Genomic DNA, 22,424 nt, shown 5'->3' with positions numbered 1-22,424 from the left:
CCTCAGACACATTTATGACTCTGTAGTGGCATCAGTCATCTCATTTGGAGTGCTCTGTACCTGCTCTGTAAGGAATGTCCTTATTTTTTTTGTACAATTGCCCTAAAGTGACAAGGAATTTCTGAGTATGAAGAAGCATAAGAAGCTGCTTTTCAGTGCTGGATGTATTTTACTCTGTGGTGAGAATGATCTGAGCACCAGGTAATTACAGCTAATCACCACAAGGAATGCTCTGCAGAGAAGGAAAGTGAGAGGGAGAGATAGTTATACCTCTACTTTATTGACATACTTTATTGATCCCCTTGGGAAAATTGTTATTTGAACAGCTGCAGTAGACTACTGTGGGGTTCCGGTGTGTTGTCATGGCTCTGAATACTTTCGTAAATGAGAGGTTTCTGTTTGTATTATTATTAGATTTGCAAAAAAAAAGTACAATATGAATTATTACCTGTAGATTGATCATACTTATAGTGTTATCAAAATAGTAAAATGTGCAAAAAGTTAAGTGGTTTTAAAACTTTCTCCAGCAATGACGTTGTCAAAACACAAAAGCAGGAATAAACCACAAAATAATGACACTTGACTCAGATATCTTGGAAAAGGATGTTTATACAAAAAGAAATTCCCGTGACACAGAGAAGGCTGATGAAGATTACCATGAATTACATTAGGTACAATAGTTGAGCATCAACACAAAGTCGATCATTGGTTGTTTTGTTGATTTCTGAGGCTGAATAAGAAACGCTCCTCTTGCAAAAACAAATTTGCCGTTTTGTGTTTTGATTTTATTTCTGAAAATAAAAGTTTTAGGTCAACTGGTTGAAAATGTTGTCTGAGAAAGTGGCTATGCTCGTTACTTCAGTTTTTAACACATACAGTTAAAAAGTGCAATGCAATAAAGGGTTCTGTATGGATTCTGGCAGCTGTCCCATTAATTTAAAACTAAAATACCAAAACAATCATTGACAACAAAGACTGAATCTTTGTCTGCTTTCATGGCTTGTGATGTAAAGCTAAAATGAATACTTTATATTGTGTGTAAAGCATAAAAATAAATATTTTATGGCTCAAACAACAATAAATAATCTCCTATATATCATACATATCAAGCAGCAGCAATATTGTACCCTTGGTACCAGTCCAATCACTTCATAGTAGGCCTGTACAATATGACTATTTCTACAGCTAATAAACAATACACTACAGCTATAATCTGTACTCAATCATAGGAAAAGAATTTAGTGTCTTGTAATGGATCAGTCTCTCAGTGTGGAATTTTGAATATCTGTCAGGTATCAATAAATGTGGTTCAACAGCAAAAGAATAAACCTAAATTGTGTAGTGTACACACTAGCACAAAGGGCGGCGTAACTTGTCCTGTTGATTATTCAAAAACAACAGCTTTACATCATAGATTGTTAAATAAATACAGAACCATAAAGGCCAAAAGTATGTGGACAGTCATAGGTCATTGCTCAACATCTTACTCCACAGCATGAGCTTTAATCTGCTGCTGTAACAGGCTTTCCAAATTGAGACATGCCCAAATGCTACAAAACATCCCACAACCAAAAGCACGTCCACATAGATTTTGTCACACCGTGTATGTCAGAGGAAAATCTGATGTCATAATAACTTCATTTTTCTGTCATTACATCATCATGATTAGCATGGATAAGATCACAGACGAGTGGGAGAAGTGTACATGTTTACAGTTTTTGATTTAGCTTACAGTACTTGAACTATTACTGTAAAAGAATAGATAATTCTGGGAAAAGTCTACGGGATCTACAAAGACCACATCTCTGCACAGAGCTCAAGAATACAAGGAATAAAAAATATATACTTAATTAATGCTATATTTATGAAGGGCACAGATAGTAAACTATGAAGAAATGCTGTTGTAGACGCTGGATTTTGTGTCCAGCGTAGATAAAGTCACTAAAATCACTCTTGACATTACGTCACTTTAAAAATCTGACCATGCGCCATTTTGAAGACCTCAGTCCCACACTGAGGAGAATTAAGTGTACCCTTCTAAGTGTCACATGTAGCCCTTCTACAATGGTCTTCCCATTTTTGGTCTTTAAATGTTGGATCATTTTTAACTTTTTTCATCAGTAAAAAAATATAACAACACATAAACATCTGGAAGTCAGTTTGCTTTCGATTAAAATTCCAGTTCAGGTCCTTAAAGATATATTTTTAGTATGGAATGAAAAACTGAAGACTTAAGGGTAAAGGGTGAAGGATAAAGATTCGAAACTACAGCTGTTGTTACCTGATTGTGCTTTTCTCACCTCGTGAGCATGTGTTGCCGACAGAGAGGATTTGTCATATCGATACTCTCACGAATGAATCTCAACAGGCGCTAGGTGAGGTTCAATAAAATCCACTGAGGTAACAACAGGCAGAGGAAAAAGTAAGAGCAAGAATCAAAACAGCTGATCAGTAGTCTTACAGGATAGAAAACTTTATGACTGGATAAATATTGCGAGTCAGATCATGTTCAGAACAGGAGTCACACATATTTATGTCGTCTCTGTAGGCTGAACACTGCTTCAGTTGGTGGTTCTAGACTGTGAGGGGCAAGCAGCTGTCGGGAAAAAGGTAGACGATAGAAGGCGCCCCCCCCTGCCAGGCATCTACTGCATGTGGGAACTGCACAGCAGCACAACTCAAATATTTTTGATAAAGTGTGTGAACCTGCCACACAGCAGCCAAACTACCCAAGGTCAAATGTTTCCAGAAGGAAATAATGAGAAACAAGTTTTGGTCTTCCTCCCTCCGCTTGTGGCCAGTTTCCATCAGCTGGCGTCCAAGTTTCATTTCACACTGGTCAGAGCTTTGTTGGTTTAGAGCAGTCCTGTGCTAGCCCATCTGTATCTGTCCAGAGTAGGTGGTGAGGAGAAGCATGATGGAGAAGCCCGTCAGAAGGCCGGCATTCTGGATGACAAAGGTAAGGAGGAAGCTGCTGCCGCCTGCATTCTCTTCCTCACGACTCACCTCATTCATCTCTGGAAACTGAGAAGCAAAAACACAGAAGAGAAACATCTTAAACTACTGTGTAACCAAAGAAAGTCAATGTTGTAGCCATGTAAATACCTAGCTGGAGACAATTAAACCTGTGTTTTACTATGTACTATGTCAATGTTAAACTGTTGAAATGTATCTTTAAATTTGTAGCTAAATTATTATTATTAAGTGCTTCATGTGAGGAGAAGTGTATTATATTCTATTTTGTGTTTTACAGGGAGCCAATGAAGAGAAGCTAATGTAGGAGAAATATGATATATACATATATAGTAAAAATAATTGGCCCAAGCACAGAACCCTGTGGAACTCCATAACTAACTTTTGTGTGCATGGAAGACTCATCATTAACATGCACATATTAAAATCAATCTGATAGACATGATTTAAACTATCCTAGTGCTGTTTCTTTAACCCCAATGACATGTTCCAGTCTGTGTAATAAAATGTGATTGACATTGTTGAATGCAGCACTAAGATCTAACAAACACTGACCATGTCTGCCAAAGCGATGTAGAGGAACATTCCTCCTGCCAGGGCAAAGATCCAGTTGGGGGAGAAGCTGTTGCCGGCCAGGATACCAAAGCCCATGCCCAGGTAACAGCAACAGGCTGACAGGAAGTTAAAGAAGAGGGCCTGTTGTATGCTCATACCAGCATTCAGCAGGATTACAAAATCTCCTGGTGACAGAAGGACAAAAGAGCAAAACCTGGTTTAAATACAGATTTTCTGTATCAGTGTAAGTATTTTGAGTTTAGGAAAAATAAAGAGATAATCTTAGTGATTTAATAAGTTAAATAATTATTTAGGAGACAAATTTTATACAAAATACACTAAAAGAAAAACGGTTGATAGGAAAAGATTCACATCAGGGGAAACTAGCAGCCCAGTAGATTGTTAAGGCAGCAATGTGTCTTCATGAAGCATCTGCCGACCCAACTCACCCAGCTCGTGGGGGAACTCCTCACACAGGATGGCTACAGAGGTGCTGATGCCCTGGAAGACTGAAGCAGTGAAGGAGGCACCGATGGCCAAGCCATCAATAAAGTTGTGGAGCCCATCGCTCAGTGTAATCATCCAAGCCAGCGTGCCGATATCAGAGTAGGCCGTTCCCTTTAGCCAGTAGCATCCACCTGCACTGCGGGTGGACCGCCCCCCGCTTTCTGGGCTTTGAGAGTCCTGAGATGAATAAATAAGACATTCATTAGAGTTAAACGCATCATTACGGACATACTCACTATTTCAGTTGATAATTAGTTCAGTATCACAGCTTCATCTATGAAGTGGTTCAACCAATGGAGGAAATTTTCATCTTAACCTCTCAGTTTGTCTCATGTCTGTAAGTGTTAGAGGCCTAAAAATGTAAAACTTCCAGTTAATTGAATCATCGTGTGAATATGTAAAGTAGTCCAAGCTCTATAGTTGTAGCTTTTTCTTTAATTATCACACACTGATAGACATTTTAAAATTTTGGTAATCCAATTTTTGTAATTTTCTACAAAAGCTTGAATTGCTTTAAATAATAAAGCACAAGGGGCAATTAAACGTGCAGGTTGCGAAATCAAGTCTGTATCAATATTTTAACACAGATCTTGCCCTCCTCCACCCTCAACCTTACCTGTGGTGTTTGTGCTGGGCTGAGCATGAGCTCACCTTCCCCTGCATCCACCTTTCCCAGAGCCAGGTTGCTGGCTTCTCCATTCTGCTGCAGCCTCTCCTTTTCGCCCTCCTCCACATCCCCATTAGGTGTAGAGTAATGATCTGTAGTGGGGTAATGACTGTGACCGTGGCCGTGGCTCTGAGAGGCAGAGAAAAAAACAGATGTCATGATCAATAAATCACACAAGGGTCAGTTGGAGTATAACAAATTTTCTCTCAAGGACACTAGAAAAGTAAGAACTGTGTCTTTTGAGTGAACAGTTTCTATTTTCAGTACTACACCACATTCAAAACTGCACTTCTCCTTGCCAGGACTTGCTCACTTACAGCTGTTTATTGAGTTGTTTGGACCACATGGTTTAAAACAGAGTAACCACAAGGTGGAGCAAATGGCCTGTAATTATCATCCTACATTTCCAACTGCTGCTTTTTTGTGAATGAAAAGCACTGAAATGCTGAATCTATGTTTGCAGCTTGTGATTTCAGTCAAGCAGGTTTCAGGATTTCATTGACAGTGCTACATTTGAATAAAAGTGACAACCAGATCCCTATTAATGCTCTGGAAAACTGCTAAAACAGCTACCTACACGCATGCATAAATTGGCATTGAGGCAAGACAGGTGCCAAAAACAACACACACTGGAATAAACACAAATTAAATCACAGCATGCTGCACAATGATAACTACAATAGTCTACATATAGGCTGAAATATAGCAATAAAATAAAAACCAGGTGCAAAACTTGATCATGTTAAAGTTAATACTGGTTTCACTACCAACAAAACAAACCAACAAAGAGACATTCACATCAAGCTTTCGGCCTCTGACTATGTGTAACATGGGTACCAACGTCACAAACCTACACGTGTAACATCAGAACATGAAAATAAATTATATTTCAAGTGGAATGCAGTTACAGTTAAAAGAGATGACATAAAATGTAATTAAGATTGCAAAAATAGATACTTGCTATGACTTAAACATAAATTCAAAAAAATTGGATACAGACGCTGTTTACTATGTTTTACGGTATGTACAGTATGTGAAATACTTGGGAGGGTTTGTTTTGTTAAAGAAAACTATTGAGGGCAGTAGTGAGAGCTGGAATCACCAGTGCCTTTAGCTCAACTGCAGCAAAAAAAACAAACAAAAAAAAAAATTGACAATGACTGCTACCATTCCTGACTATAGAAAAACTGCGCACCGCCCTAAAAACTCAAATCTAACATGTACAACCTCTGAGGCGTCTTTATCTGATCATGGCCTTCTGAACATGTTATTCCACATTCATGAAGTTATGATGTAAACGACAGTGAAAAGCTCACACCCTGTCAAACTGGTTCAGCAAATAAAACCTGTGTTGGATATTTATGTCATGTGCAGTACGTCATGCTACATTTCTGACATTAGAAGACATGACAAAACATTTGGTTGACAGGCAACTACATAGGTTGGCAGCGTTATTGTTTAACTGATCTGTGTTGTCCAAAATCTGTATCCAAGCAAACCATCATCAAAGCTCATAAAACGATATCTTCATTTAGAGATTTTGTCTGATATGCAAATGTTGTCAAATGACAATAGTTTGACAGCTATAGTGATTACTGAATTAATCAGGTCAGTCTTTTTTAAGGTAAAAATAAAAAAAAAATTGCTGGTCCAATATCAAATATAGAAAGTCATAAACCTTTGGATTTAACATGGTTTACATTGAGCTACCCTGAGCTGTGCAATGCAATTTGATTGATAAAGAAAATGACTCCTTGCTGCAGGCCTTGTTTAATACAATGCACAACAGTGGACAACAGCTATTTGCATTCAACAGCTTGCAAAACGTTTTGAATATTCTTTGCCACACAATTTGTCCATGTTATGAGTTCAGAGAAGGACTAATACTGAATCCAAACTTGTTTTGCTAAAAAATGGTAACAGAAAAGTCAAGACACTGAAGAGAAGATGAAGTGGCTGGATAGTGTAGTGGTGATGGTGTAGTGGGTTCGCCTTCTGGCTGCGCCCTATATCCAGTAGTGGTCCTTAGGCAAGACCCCCTTATACTCTTACCCTCCGCTTTGGATAAATGCGTCTGCCAAATAACTAAATGTAAGACATTAGATTACATTTTCTTTCGGAGACCTTGATATATTCTCATACTTGTGGTTGTGATTTAGTCATGTGCATGTTCATTTGTTTTGTCTATCCCTGATAGACATTTTCAGATGTTAATTTTTTGGCCTTTGCATTTGCATTTACCATTTCAGACCCGCCTAACAAGGGAGTTGTGATGTGTACCAGAGAAAGCTAGCAAAGCAAAGGAAACCAGACCTGCATGTGCAGGCATGTGTGGTGGCCTCTGCCTTACAGGGATTCTGAAAATGATGCCAGTTAGTGGCAAATGTAATTGTTTACACATAAACTACGGTGCCCGTATTTCTGTGTTGTAGAAAAATGTTTCTTTACAAGATGTCTCAAATTGCTCCATGATGCCGTATGTTGAGACATACCATACAATTTTCAGACAACAAGACAAAAAAAGATAAATTGCACACTATTTTTGTATGTACTCACCCGTTGTTTCTGTTTGAGAAGCACTCTGAGGACTTTTTCAGTAAAGAAGAAGAGGTAGAAACCTGCAAACACCACTGCAGACTTGGATACATAGAAATCCACCATGGGGTCAAAACCAAAGGCCTATCATGCAGGAGAGAAGTCAGTGTCAGCTTGTGATTAATATTTATTGTACATATTTATCAACACACTAAATTAAAAGTATGTATATTTGAAATTAGCTGTCATTTGAAACTCAGAATCAAGAATAAGTAGGTTTTGGAACTGAGCAATTAGTGCTTGGTGACCTATTTTTCAGTTTAAGCAGGTTGAAGTTGCGCAGTCAGCTGTCTGAAGACAAGAGTAAAGTTTCATTTCTGGCAAAGAGTGAAAAAACAATTTCGCCATGTTTATATTCATTGTCAGAAGGTGGTCCAAAGAAATTTGATCTCTGTGGAAAATTTCACCCTGCTTATTATTTTTGGGTGGTTTAACATTTGTCCATCGTTATATGAAGTGAACAACTAATGCTGACATCCTTTTCAGAGAGACACTGAATTATGTATTTAATCATCTCTTCATGAATCCAATAACTTCTTTTCTGAGGTATACAAACATTTTTTCTTACTATTTATACTATGCAAACCGGTGCAACGAATAACAGACCTTGTTCTTATGTGCATGTAAATGTGATCTGTGCCTTTATGTTTAGTAAAAAGCAGAACTTGGAAAAATAACTGATGACTTCAAAAAAGGATCCAATAAATGTCACCACTGTTCTGTGAAGTGAAACTCTGAGTGTCTTTGTTGCACATTTTGTACCATCAAACACAAACTTCAGTTCATGAATTTTAGTTAACTGAACTTGATCACAAATCCTGTGAGCAGAAAGGCATGCAAGTATGATGACAAATGGATTTGGTGGCTGCATGAGATATGACTGAATCATTTCTACTTAAATGACCATCACTAATTTATATTAAAACATTGTAAACAGTGCTGCAAATCAAATACCTTCTGCTTTCTGTAAGTGTTGTTGAGTGTTGTTAACTCTCTTACATTTGTATGTGCTTTGGCTTCGGCTTTGGGGCTACCGTAGGTTATTTGATCTGTAAATGTTTGTTGTTGTTTCTTACTTACTACACCATATACTGTATATTTACGTACAGTAAACTGTGACAGATTTGGCAACTGTTTTCTAAAGGGTAACCTACAACATATTTCCAAAATATTTTCAAATGCTGGTAAACTTCTGGTTTGACAAATTAACTCAGCAGATGCCTGAGTCATGCTTTTTCATATTTCATGATTATATAATGTTCAGTGACAAAGATTATTATGCAGTTTCCAATTCAAATTTTTAACATTTAGTTTTCAAAGAAACATTAAAATTAATTAAAGTACATATTTTGCCTAGAGCTTAGGGAACATAATTATAAATTTGAGATACAGTACTGAGATATATGCAACAATAACTAATCCTACTTATTAAGATTAGAAATCGAGGTGACAGTATAAAATGAAGGAAATGCATAGTGACACAAAAACCACAACAGAACCACATAAGTTTACAATATTCATGTCAGTTTGTGACACTCTGTGCAGAAACTGCATAGCAACCCTGCACTGAGACACTTAGCTGCGGCTAAGTGAGTCACAGCAGCATCGACACTACCTCTGGGATGAGCTGAAACAGGGCGTTGGAGTAGAGTGTGCCAATGGCCAGGGCTATGAAGTAGAGCAGCAGTCGCTTGTAAAAGGTTTTCTTCATGAAGGGCACCACGCTCGCCCCAATCAGCGAACACAGAGAGATCAGTGTCACACAGAGGATCCCATAACCCCACACTAATCAACGGAGATGAGGAATGAAAAAGAGGGGTAAGGTGAGAAAAAATAAGCCTGTTAGTTCAGAAATGATTTTATCAGATTAATTCCCAGGATAAGGAACAACAAATTAGAGTACACCAACCGGTTATGTCCCTGAAAAGAAAGGATTGAATGAAATCAACTGAAAGAACAACGATTTTAAAGTTTTTTAATACCTGTTTTTTTTCAGTGACATTATCAACTGAAAACTGATTAACAGACCTTCCATTTGAATTTGAAGATAATCATTCTTTGACCCATGAAGCAATCCTTTAAACCCCATGCACTTTTTTTGATATGACAGAGGAAATAATTAAGGGAAAGTTACCAATAAGTGACATCTCAAACAGACACACACACACATTTTGTCCTAGACCACTCAGGTGCATGTGGAGCACTGCCCTAGCCTCAGGGTAACCACTAGCTGTCACCGCAGACACAAAAAGGGGTCAAATTAACTTTAAATAGCTCAACAGTAGCAAAAGAAGCACAACCCCTTCTAACAAGGGGTCACATTTCTATTTGAAGGACAGTTTAAGGGTGCTGCGCTCCATTTGCTCAGGATTGAAAAAAAAAAAAAGAGTGACTAAAACAGTGTTTTCAAGCCTATTCTGCTTTTCTACAAGCCGCAGTGACAGAACAGTGAGCTGAACTACCTCTGAGATCAAGACCTCATAGGTGGCCTACATCTCAATGCCAGGAAAGGTGCACACATACACATAAAAACAATTCTAGATGATCAGTGATGCAGAAAGGGTAGAGCAAACAGAAAAGCCTTCCACCGTCCACCGTGCTTATAAGATCCCGAGAAAACCACAGAGAGAAGACAAAAGCAGGAAGGAAAGACATATGACCACAGGAAAGACAAAGAAGCGCATGGCCAAATGTGCACTAGTTTTGTAAACAGCATGTGACACATGACACTACAGTGAACTAAAGAGGCTTTCAGCTTTGGTGTTCGTGTTTTTGAAAAGCAAAGGTTTAAGGATATGAGATGAAAAACATATGGATAGATGGCAAACCTCTGGCAGCAGCTGCAGGATGGCAGTGGAGAACAGTGTGCCAATGGCAAGAGCGATGAAAAAGTTGAGTATGTATTTCATATAGCGTGTCTTCATCAGAGGTACGATGAAGACTCCAGTGAGAGAGAAGGCATTGATCACTGTCACACTCAGGAAAGAAAAGCCCCACACTGGGGTTGGAGTGACAGAAATAGAAGAGCAAAAAGGTGCAACATTAAAACAAAACTGCCATGCAAACTGTGTGCCAATACTGGTCTAAATGCAGCTTCGGCAATGCATGATCAGTCAAAAATATTAATATACACCTGACATTATACAATAGTCATGTAGGTGGATACCAACATATGTTTAACACTCTGCCAAAGGGTTGAAAGATTAATCTGAAAAGTTCAAATGATTAACTAGACAGGAAATATTTCCGTCTCTCAAAACATGGCTATTTTTCTGACATCCCTACGTGAAATACTGAATGGCTTCTAAAAAAGCTAACTGAACAATCTGAGATGGAAACATCTTATTAAAGTTGAATTCTGCTTCAAAGCTGCTTCGCTTTTCAGAGTTACAAGTCAAAAGGTTTGGGAAGCACTGCCTTAATCAACACCTGTAGGAAAAAAAATAGGGCTAGAAAAAGACAGATAGAGAGGCTGCAGCACCTGTGAAGATTAAGGGAAAGTAAGGTTAGATTAATGATCTATTCTGTGGCGTGAGAACGCTTCTCCATGCCATGATAATGTCAAAGTAAAGAACAAGACAAACAGACATGATAATCAAAGAAAAAGACACATAAAGTGAACCAACATGCTGCAGATTGTGATAACATTATAAAATGCTTCACATATTGTAACTAACTAACTAAACGTTTTGATTTAACATTAGGACATTTTGAATTGTCCAATTACTCATTTCTGAAATGCAATCTATAAGACAGAGGACTGGGCTTTAATCATTAGGTGACACAGAGATAAAGAGTCAGCTGTCTCACGTGTGCATTGTGAAAACAGATTCCATGTATGCAAATGAAAGTAAATCACAACAGCATGTACAAACATAGAAGATGAAGGAGTTGACTGCGTTACAATATTGACTTTTGGTCTTAAGTTGAGCTTCAAGTTATATTTTGTTGTAGCTCCAAAAAATTTACCTAAAAAAAGGAAATAATCATTTGTTTGAGGATTTAGAGACACACAGTGTTATGCCATGTAAAATGAATTGTTTAAGATTCTGATATGTCAGAAATCAAATTTAGTCATTTAGACTTGTAATGCTGACTTTATTGCTGAATTTATATAAAGGATTTCCTTGAGTTTTATCTGTTGAAGCACATTTACATTTAACACTCAGGTGGATTCGATCTACTCATCGGAGCTTGTTCAATTTAATCAACTTGTAGCCACTTGTAGACAAAAATGTGTTTACGCCTAAAGTTTCTAGCAGAACATTGCTGGCTTAATAGCATTGTGATGCAAAACATGGGATCAGAATTAAGCCAAAATATTATTGTAAGCAAAGAGGTTTTCCCAGTGACAAATCATGACTTATAAGAGATCTTATTTCCCCTCCTGAGAAGTGTTTTAGACTGCTACTCAACCACTAATAGACTTCTTCTGACATTAACAGTTTCAATGGTTAAGAGTTTTCTTTCTTTCTTTCTTTCTTTCTTTCCTTTCTTAAATAAAAGACCAGGGTCTAAAAATCAGTGAGATCTGCAGTACAGATGTTACTTCATTTTGGCAGCCCAGTCCAAAAGGCATCTCCTAAGTCAAAATAAGCTGCCTTCAGGGGCATGTGTGAGGTGAGTGCAATGAATAATAAGGAAAAACTAATTGGTCAGAGAAGAGGGAGAGAGACAGTAGAGCTAAAGCTCCTGGCCATTAAACAATTTCTCCTCCACTGCCCAGGATAAAAGTTAAAGCTGAAATTTAAATGCTAGTTTAGCAAGGACAAAGCAACATCAAAAAGTAAAACGAAGATGAAGATTTATGCCCACAGTCACCACATACATTATGAAAGCTGTTATTGTCTTTTGAGAGATCGAAATGGTGCCGTTTTTAGATCGAGCACTGAATATTACTCAAGTTCACTAGTTCGCTAGACAGCCACAAACTCGAAAGGCAATTTTGCTTCATTCATCAGGAAACAAGAGCCTGCAGTGCACTGCAAACTTCCAAGAACATCAGATTTGATGCATATGCCAAAACTGCCTCCAGGGCTCTCAAGGACGTCCTACTAGGTTTTTACAGTCAGCAGTCTGTATGGAGTTACAGTGGGTCAGCAGATGAGGAAAGAAGAGGAGTGTGTAGCTGAGATGCTCTCCTGCCTGGATGAGATCTCGGCTACACACTGGATATGTTGACTGGAGCAGGACTGTAGATTCTAAAGGAAGTGTTGGTTTCTAAGCTACACTAAAAAATATAATCTGAGTGTTGGCTAAACCCTGCGTATGCTTAATCTGGCTTTGTTTTCTTTTGAGGACATCATGATATCACTACGTCAAGGCAACAAATCACACACTTACATGAGTTGAGATGACGTCTGATTAAAAAAAAATGGTTCAGATGTCACTGCACTAGATTTTCACTGTTAATGTTCCAACTGACAAGATGATCAATTGAGTTAATCACTGACAAATGTACATACTGTAAAGTAAAGGTTCTACACCTATACTGCAAATATACAATGAACAAAAAAAGATACACAAAGATAAGACGTTTAAACCTGCTGGCAGCAATGTTTAAACAAAGGACAAATCATCACAAATTTAAAATGTAAATGTAAAACATTCAACATGTCATGTACTGTTAACACCACATTGAAAATGGAAATTCAACACAAAAATTTGTAACACATAATTAGGTTATTGCTCACCTTCAGCATCTGAGGGTCTAGGGGAGGGATCATCGCTCAGTTCCTCATGTCTTTGTGCTTTGCAGGTGCCAGCATCCAACTGCTGCAGCATGGTGGGGCACAGCTCCCGTAAACCCTGCCCATCTAGCCGCGACTGTTCGCTGATGCTATAAACAGCCAATGTGTCTTCAGACAAGCACTGGCAAAGAAAATGAAATTAAAATGAATAAATATGTGGCTAAAAGAATTTTAATTTATCATACCAATCACTCAGGTAGCTAAAAGCTAAGGTCCCATCTTTTGAAGTCTTGTTTTGTCTGACCAACAGTTAAAAATCCCAAATATTTAGTTTTCTATCATATAAGATAAAGAAAGGCATGATAGTGTTCCAGATCTATTTTGTACTATTAGTCAGACAAAACAAGATGTTACCACATACCCTTGGACTTACTTGATTACCTAATCAAAAACATAATAGGACTGGAGGACAAATAAAGAAATAAAATCTCAAATGTCCCATTCAAAAAAGAGCAGAAACTGGATCCATGGTAAATATATTATTCCTGTGCTCACACATACCCAATTAGGGTTTCATTTCTTAGTGACAAGAATTGAAGATGAGTTCAATAGAAGTAGGGCTTCTGATCATAACTCAATGTTCTAGTGTACAATTCCATCTCAGCAGAGAAAGCAAAGAAAATATTTAGGAATGCTGAGTGACAGAAAGTGGCCCTGAAAGGTGTACAATATGCAAGTGACACACGTGACTGAGCTCATGTTGTTGTTGTTGGCTTAGGGCTGCACTTCTGTTCTGTGAGTCACACACCTGGAGAAAGAGGTATTACCTGTTTCTATTCTTATAATTGTACAGGTAAGGATAGCAACACAATTGTGTCTATTCCTTTTAAGTTAACTAATCCAACAACAGACCTACATGTGACCTAATCCTGATAAATTTCTTGAAGTCTAAAGTCATTTGGAATAAATCTACTTTACAGATCAGTAATTAGGTTAGCCAACCATCTCTGACATTAAGTATGGGAAATATGCTGTGTGTCAGCTATCTGGTACCAGTGGCTCTAGATTCCTTCAGGCAGGACTAAAGCTGGATTTACTCTTCTGCTCCAGGGGGTGGGGGCCTCTGAGGTACTACCACAGCAAGAGATTTGTTATGTAGCAGCAGCGTTTGATCTGCCACCCTCTGTTTTTACTGTATATTTCAAGCCCTGTCTTATTTCCTGGTCATACTGTTTTATTTCATTTACCCTCACCTAGGGTGAGAGTTAGAATAGTTGTAGAATCAGGCCATTAACATAACCTATATAGTGAATTTCAAAACCTTGGACACTGGGAAACTATTCGCAGCTGTTACACCGACCAAACTGAATATGCTGCCAAATCAAAGTGGTGAGCATGTTTTTGTTCTCACCTTGGAGCTGTTGATTTTGGGAGGTGTGGATGTAGGCGTCTCAGCCACATTATTGTTGTCACTGTCGGCTTCACCCTGACCCTGGCTGAGCAGGGCTAGAAGGGAGCGTAGCTGGGGCACTGTGATGGTACTGTTGTCCCCATAGCGGGCTAGCAAGTCCTCAAGCACCTGAGCAGGAGACTGGGTCTGTTGCTTGCCCTGACCTGACACTAAGGCCAAGGGGCAGAGCAGCACAGCCAGGGCCAAGGCGAGCATCATCTGTGACTGGAAGAGAGTAGTGGTGGTCGTGTTACGGCCATGAGGGGACCAGACAAGCATGGCTTCTTTACTGGCTGGAGGATGTTGCTCTGTGGGGAAGGAGGAAGTGTGAAAAAAATAAATCTATAACCTATAATACACAAAAACAGTTTAATAAATGGCACACTTTGCAATTGAGCTCAGCCTTTAATGTTGTAATAAGCTAACTGAAAGTGTGTGACAAGTAGGAGAGACAAGTGCCCTAAAACAGTTTTATTTTAAATAAGCAAACTTTAAGATAACACCCATTTACTCTGATTGCACACTCCTGTAAGAGAGAACAGAACATTCTGCAGGCAGGACACAAGCTTTGTTTTTATTTTAATTATATTTACTTTAATAATTCACATTTAGTCATATTAGGTCAGAAGCATGCTTGAAATTTCTTTTGGGATTAAAAAAAGTCTGTGTCTAAAACATGAGGATTTCTTCAGTTTTACTGATGAACAAAGTCAAAGATCTTATTTTGGAGAAGTCATGTTTATGTAGACTCAGCATTCACTCCCTGCTTTTCAGGAAACCATTTGTGGAAATATAAAATTGTTCACATTTCCTGTAAATAAATGTTTGTGTGGAAATACGATGCCTGAGGTTCAGTATCCAGGGTGATAAGCAATGAATGTGGGCAGAACTAACCCTAAAACAATTCTAACTCTTACATGTGTGAAAATCCAATTGGTCAGTAGTTTAGGAGGCCAACCCACGGCAAATGAAGCCGTAAACACACCATGAATCAAACACCTACTGTTAGACCTACAGCACACAGCACAAAACACAGTGAACAGGAAACCATTGAGATGAATGCAGCCACCAATTATAGACAATTATAGTACACGCCCCCCTGAAAAACTCACATACTGTCAATGACAGTGACTCCAGTGTAATAATACAGAAAAGGATTTTTGTTACACTTTCTTAAAGAGACTTAATTGTGTAACTGATTTTTAAAGCCAGCTTACATTATAGAGCTGCCTGTTTTTGGTCACTGTGGAATTGGGATTTAGTTTTAAATCAAACAATGTGTGAGGGAAAAACATAATGAAGGTATTTTATTCCCGACAGAAACTCATGCATGTTCACCATATTCAGGGCACCCCCTGCTCCAACACACAGAGCACCAATTCATTCCACATGCCCCCGCTGAGGTGAATAAACAGACCCATTCATTTTGGTTAGAAAACACTCACCTTTTCCTGTAGAGCCTCTAATGACAGGTGATGGTTTAAAACGCCTGATTCACTCTGTCTGCCCTGAGGAGCTGAGCTTGACGAATGATGCCCAGAGGCTACCGTGAAGCAGAGATGGAGGCAGGGGAATAACGAACGGAGGAGGAAAAAATGCCTGAAGTCAGTAGCGGGCTCCTTAGAAGTTCTGTGAACTGTAGAGGTGAGAGAGAAAGGTTACCACTCAGCGGTGAGAAAGTAAGAAACAGCAAAGAGACAGACACAGTGAAGAAGAAATTAAACCTGAAGTGGCAGTTGCCAGATTAAAATTCTGTGTTTATTTGTCCCCACTGATCTGCCTTTAAATTCCAATCTGACTCTCAGGCCTTAAAGTCCAGCACAATGCCAAACCCAAATCATTCCTCCTCTGAAATTGCAGTTATTCTTCCTTCACATTCAGCTATATAAAGAGGCACAGGAATCATATAGGAAAATACTGTTGTTACAAATAACCAATTCAGATGCTGCAATGTTTCTGTAAGTGAGGGTTTAGAAACTAAGTTAGGACTGGAGAGCTTCTTGCTTAAAACGCTACAGGACAGGGAATTAAATAAATGAGAGACAGCCTCGCCTCTCCCTGGTTGCTAAATAAATCTTATTTTATGCTGAGCAGCTGTGTAAAAATGTGACAATATGAACGTAATGCAGATCGTTTATGAAAAGTGCAACCATGCTCAGTCGACTTTTCCCAGATAAAAAACAACTTTCAAAAGGTCAGTCTGTCTCTTGCTTCCAATTTGTGTTCAGTCACCAACTTTTTTCCCGGTCATCTCTCTCCCCTAAGGTTTCTGAGTTAAGTTGAGGCACAGAGAAAACTTCCTATTCAATAAGTCACCATCTCCCAAATGAATTGCACCCACAAGTTCTTGTACTTGTTCAAATAAGAGCTTAAGAACAGGGAACGAGGGGGAAAAAAGGTGCAAAAAAAGCAAAAAATCTTTTTAAGCCTCTTTGGTGTCTATTTTCTCTAGTACTCTAGTCTCTTACACAATACTTCTGAAAGGTGCAGGAGCTCTGAACCTTGGCCTCCTTACTGCTGTCAGTGAAAAACTGGCTGAAGATAAAAGTGTATATAAAATATAGTGCTGAAGATATTAATTTATCTACAGACAATCAAAAAAAATACCATCAATGGAACAATAAACAAAAAGAAAACCCATCTGTTATACAAGCAGGATCATATCACCCAAGTTTCTATTGTGGTGTAGCTGCTGTAACCTACACTGGCTAAGAGCTTCAGAATTGGATAAACATACAACAATAAACCCTACTCGTCTTTCTTTAACACGCAGGAAAGTTGCCAGAGGTAAAACGATATCTCTCCTATTCTTTGTTTATTTTTTATTAACAGAAGATAGAGAAGCAAGGTGTATGAGGAAACATTTGGGAGTAACAATTAGCACGTCACACAAGGTAAAGGAAAGCCCAGAATAAACATTTGCCTTCATTTGCGCATGTTGCAATCTGACATACAGTACCTTACTGTCACACACCCAGTTTAACAATTTTTTAACTAAAATAAAAGCACTTGCAATACCACTGGGAAGTCAAAAGAGCACATAATTTCAATCTACCATTTCATCTTTTTGCAAGCATTACAATAATTGATATACCATTACTACCTGTAATGTACCTATCTACCTGTAAGTAACCTGCCTTTAGTAAATGTACTAATTCCTTGTGGCATTCCAAGCTAACTTCATAGCAGACCTACACATAAAAGGCACTTAGGCCTGAAAATTATCAAGTCTACAAGGGACTATTCAAGGTGTACATTATACACTCACTCTTAGAATATATCAAATATAAAAAAGACACATTAGGCTAAAATTCTTATTGTAAAATAAAATGAAATTAAAAATCCATCATCAGTCAGGCTCTATTCTCAATGGCATGCCAGACAATATGTGAATAAGAATAGCTGCTGCCTGTTGCTTACTCAACTCTGATAATAACTTGGTACGGAAGCTAAATATACACATGCACTCACGCTCAAATCCTTTTGCACTGCAGAATAAACAGGTCCCAACCGCTGAGCTACAATGAGCACTGAACAAGCAGACTTCTTTACTGGTGAGCCTCAGTGCAGCTAAGGTCCAAATACAATGCAGAAGCTGCTTTTAAATGTCAGTCAGACTGATGTCAATGTACACTAAACACACACACACACACACAGAATCACTATGTCCATCTTTGTGGTGTGTCTGTATTTGTGTATGCGTGTGAGGAGTTTTTGAGTCCAAGGCCTATTTACAGCTGTGGAGATAAAGAGTTGTGGGAAGAGACAGACAGTCTGCAGCAGCTACTTGAGTGAAGGCCTCTGCCATGATGTTTAATATAAGGTTTACAGGGGAGAAAGGAGCAAAGAGCAGGGTGGGAAATGTTTAGTTACGGTCTGTTGGACTCCAATCCGATAGGCATGCAGCTGATTCAAGCCTGCTCATCTTTCTGTGTTTTTAGAAAGTCACCAGTTTGCCCCGCACATAAGAAAATAATTTTCAGCCAGTCACCAAAACTGATGACTGGCTGCCAAGACATAAGCAAACATGTAAATATAGGATACAGACAATCTGGGAACAAGTAAATGAGCACATGTGGGGATTAAGGTTCATGAGGCAACTGAACTACGAGGGTTATCAGCAGTATTGTCACATCTCATGGCTCCTTCAGCCATGTGTACACACGGCTTAGTGAGAAATTTCCATCATCATCACCATCTTCACCAGCTGACCAGGCAGAAGTTAAGTCTATCAGGGGCTGCCGCGTGAGATTTAACAACAGGATACAAATTCAAGTACTAATCCACCAAACAGGTTGTGGATTATTTTGGAGAGACTGATATCTGAACACAAAAAGCCAGCGTTTATGTAACCAAACCAACCGTGACCACGTTAAACATACACACCTCTTAAATAAATTAAGCAATAATCAAGGTGGTACACGATGCTGAGCTAAACAAAACCTTCAAAAGTTTGACTTTATCATGATGGAAAGGTGCTGCTTTTATTAGCTCTGGTTATCAGCGCACCAATGTACTGTAGAGGGAACAACAAACTCAATCAAGGCTGATAAAAGTGCTGATGGAAACTTTTTCTTTACATGTGTCACTTGCAAGTCCCCTCTTAGTGACGTAAGATTACACCTTGCTTTTCACCATTTTACTGCAAGGACCCTAATCTTTGCAACAACTCAGTAAAAAACGTTATAAGGGGGGAAAAATACACATCACTGTACTGTATCAATATTCTACTGATTTGAACATTTAGTCCAAAGAGTAAACTCATTTGTTTTACAGTTATTGCACATAAAGTGATATATTTTAAGCCTTTTTGTTGGCATGAATAAAATCATTATTTTCTTTTTAAGTTTCAGTAAATTACTATTTATATAGTATAAATACTATGTATTTCTCTGTCTAGGACAACTGATGACTTGACAGTTTTAGAATTAAATTACAAAAACTTTTTCATTTAGATGGTCTTTTTTTAGATAAGAAATATTATATAATTTTTTTTAACTCATTTTAGAAGTATACTAAACCTTGCCCAAAAGACCTATAGCACTGTAATCAACAACTTTTTTCTTTTATTTCAAATGCACTGACTCTTGACATAACAATATCTCCTGGTTATGTATAGTAATAATAATTCCTTTTTGCTGCAATAAAAAATTGGTGAAAGTCAAGACTTTATCTTTTCTGATAAAAACAAATGTTTACTGACAAAATATACATTCATGGATAGCAAGCTACATCAGATATTATTAAAATACTCAGTACAGCAAACTAATGATTTACCATAGAATTGTGGGTTTTCGGTGTAGGTGACGATGCAATTAATGATCATTTTAATTAATCAATCGATCTTTATATATTGATTTAATTAATATGGTTAAAATATAAGAAATCCAGCTCCCAGAATCCAGGTCAGGGGATCAGATGGGAACTGGCGATCGCACCCTACTACAGTGCTGCAGTACACACTATTATTAACTTCCAAACCTGTGATTAAACAAGGCACGTGCTCAAAGATGGCCTGGTATGTCAAGAATCAGACTCCAGAAGAAACTATTTCCTTAAGGGTTTATCTCCACTTTTCCTGTGTCAGTTTTTCCTGCTAATTTTAAACCGCAACGCATACTGTACCTTTTATAAACAGAGAAATGCAAACAGCAACTGCTCCTCGCTGGATCTTTCTTATTTCAAAGCAGCTTGCTCCTTAAGACTCCAGCACACTGTGGTTCGTCCTCTTATGTTGCCAGACTCAACTGTTTCATAGGAAGTCACTTTATATACTGCTGAAGCAAAGGGGACGTTAAGCTGTGCACCGACTCATCAGGCCCCTAATTATTGTTTCGCTTGGTTCTCAGGCTGATATCATCAACCAGGACTGTTATTAGCTGAGAGGGTGATGGCTGTGGTCACCGTGATGGTTCACCAAACACATTGTGGATGTGCTCCATACATCCTGAGTGTACAACAAAGAACCTTTCACCATAAAATTAAAGGGATGACACATGACTTGGTCTGATTGACCCCCTTCAATCCTACCCAGAGAGCAGCTTTAGACGGCAGAAATTCTCAGGTAGAAAGCCAAAGAGCATTGAAGGAAGTGCCATACATATAGATGGCACAGTGTTTAGGAGCTGGACACAGATATCAATGTTTTACTCAAGAAGCTAAAATAATCTCCGGTTTTAGTTATATACCAGAATATTCTCTTACCAGCAAAACTTATGATAAGTTCTGGAAATATGAACAATATGAATAATCCACAATAACATTAAAGTCTGTCTCTGGAACATTTACAGTGTTAACATATTTTAAGACTGATGCATCAAGGTGGTGCTAGGTTTAGCTACTTTATAAAAGAGGTAGTCGGTTTAGTGCAGTCCCAACCTATGTATTGGGGCACCAGAGAGATGTGAGGGGTCATAAAAGGTTAATGTAAATTAAAGAAGTTCTCACATACCGTTTCAAACCTTTCTGAGATTGTTGCTGTTTGCAGACTGTCAGTCAGGTCAGTGACTGTGGTTCTATTAAATAATCTTCCAGCTATTTAAATCAAGCCAAACTGGTAAGTGTTGTTATTAAAACTGAAGTGACAAGAAGCCACAAGAGAAGCACAAGACTGATTGTTTTATGCAATGTGTTTTTTGGGGTCATGGGTCATCTTAAAAATGACTGAACAATACCCTCTACAGGCGCTAAGTCCATGTAAATGTGCCAGACAGGTCCTGCCTCGTTTTGAAGTGAATCTATCTTGATAAGTTAATTATTCTTCTTGTGGTAGGAACTGGCTTTCAGGGACATCGGAGGATCTTCTAGACTTAACTACAATGCCACGACTTGAATATTACGTTTACACACCAGCTCTGAGATCGTACAGTGACAGTAAACATTAAAGGTGCAAGTGTGAATATTTAGTCCAACTTGATGTAGCTTCACAAGGTTAGCTTACAACCTTATAGCAAGTCTTGATGGAGCTACCACCCTGAACAACCAGGTACGGCAATGAGCCATCCTGTTAATAAGCGTATTAGCGGTAAATACTAACATGGTTTCAGTGTTAAATCTAATGTAATGTCCGGTATTTCAGCCAGCTTGTCATTAGCCCTCACAGTTAGCTTACCCGGTGATGCTGTTGGGGGGTTGACGTCAACTGCTGTCAACAAACACGGTCCGTTTCATGGCTCCGACACACCGGGTATAACGTTATTATACTCCGCTAAAGAAAACCAAGGCGAGGGCGACAGCAGCAGCAGGATATCTCCCGTACGTCCACTTCATTCATAAACGGACGGGGATATGTTTATTTCTGCGTCGTCCTTTCATTCAAACTACCCACGGAGGAGCTGCAGCAGCGTGGGGAGGATGTAGCTACACGAGCTGGTGACGTCCACACACTGGACGAAGGCTGCGTTTTCAAAATGGCGGTGTCTCCTTCATGCGGTCGACAGCCAGTACTGCAACACCGCTGTAAACTGTTGAAGACGCCAAATAAATACATCAAAAAAGAAAAGAATAAATAAAAAATACCAGCAGAAGAACGAAGACGTGATGAGTTATTAAGTATATTTACTTAAATATTTTTACTTTACTACATTTTGGCAAATATTCATATTTTTACTCCACTATTTAGAAATATAATTAGCATTTACTGTATAATAATATTTTATTGCTAACGGTAGTTAAGAGTAAAACTAAGAGTAGTAAACAGAGTATAGGTTAGTTAAAATAAGTTCCATTGTTAATACCACTAACATTCAATAATTATAATCCGGTAATATAATACACTTTAAGGGCCATTCTTTTAACACTATCCTAACTTTCTGAATCCAAGTATTTAACTTTTAACAGAGTATTCCTTCTATGTGATACTGATACTTCAATGACTGATAAGTACTTTTTCCACCACTGCTTGTTTCTTTCTGTACCTGGTCACTAGTTAACAAAGATCTTTGAAGTCTAAACATCCCCCTGTCACTTCACTGGTATCCTTTTGTCT

At 38.4% G+C, this 22,424-nt stretch overlaps 1 protein-coding gene across 3 annotated transcripts; it reads right to left on the bottom strand.

Annotated features, from left to right (window-relative positions):
• Positions 1 to 591: 591 nt before the first annotated feature.
• slc39a14 (solute carrier family 39 member 14) lies at positions 592 to 21,827 on the bottom strand. Of its 3 annotated transcripts, none has more exons than XM_026343320.1 (10): positions 21,549 to 21,827; positions 15,883 to 16,073; positions 14,399 to 14,745; positions 12,991 to 13,168; positions 8,913 to 9,082; positions 7,259 to 7,381; positions 4,652 to 4,831; positions 3,978 to 4,212; positions 3,529 to 3,713; positions 592 to 3,024 (listed from the first exon to the last, which is right to left on the bottom strand). In XM_026343320.1, the coding sequence occupies exons 3-10, from the start codon at positions 14,714 to 14,716 to the stop codon at positions 2,872 to 2,874; spliced, it is 1,542 nt and encodes a 513-aa protein (XP_026199105.1). In that variant the 5' UTR covers positions 14,717 to 14,745; positions 15,883 to 16,073; positions 21,549 to 21,827; the 3' UTR covers positions 592 to 2,871. The 3 variants fall into 3 exon arrangements, with proteins under 3 accessions (XP_026199105.1, XP_026199104.1, XP_026199106.1); XM_026343319.1 differs by lacking the exon at positions 8,913 to 9,082 and adding an exon at positions 10,126 to 10,295 and having other exon boundaries at positions 21,549 to 21,826; XM_026343321.1 differs by lacking the exons at positions 8,913 to 9,082; positions 21,549 to 21,827 and adding exons at positions 10,126 to 10,295; positions 20,889 to 20,996.
• Positions 21,828 to 22,424: the final 597 nt, after the last annotated feature.

Source organism: Anabas testudineus, chromosome 9 (genome assembly GCF_900324465.2).
Source record: "Anabas testudineus chromosome 9, fAnaTes1.2, whole genome shotgun sequence".
In the NCBI taxonomy this organism is placed as follows: Eukaryota; Metazoa; Chordata; class Actinopteri; order Anabantiformes; family Anabantidae; genus Anabas; species Anabas testudineus.
Note: the sequence above shows the minus strand (reverse complement) of the source record. Positions and strands in the feature narration are given on the sequence as shown.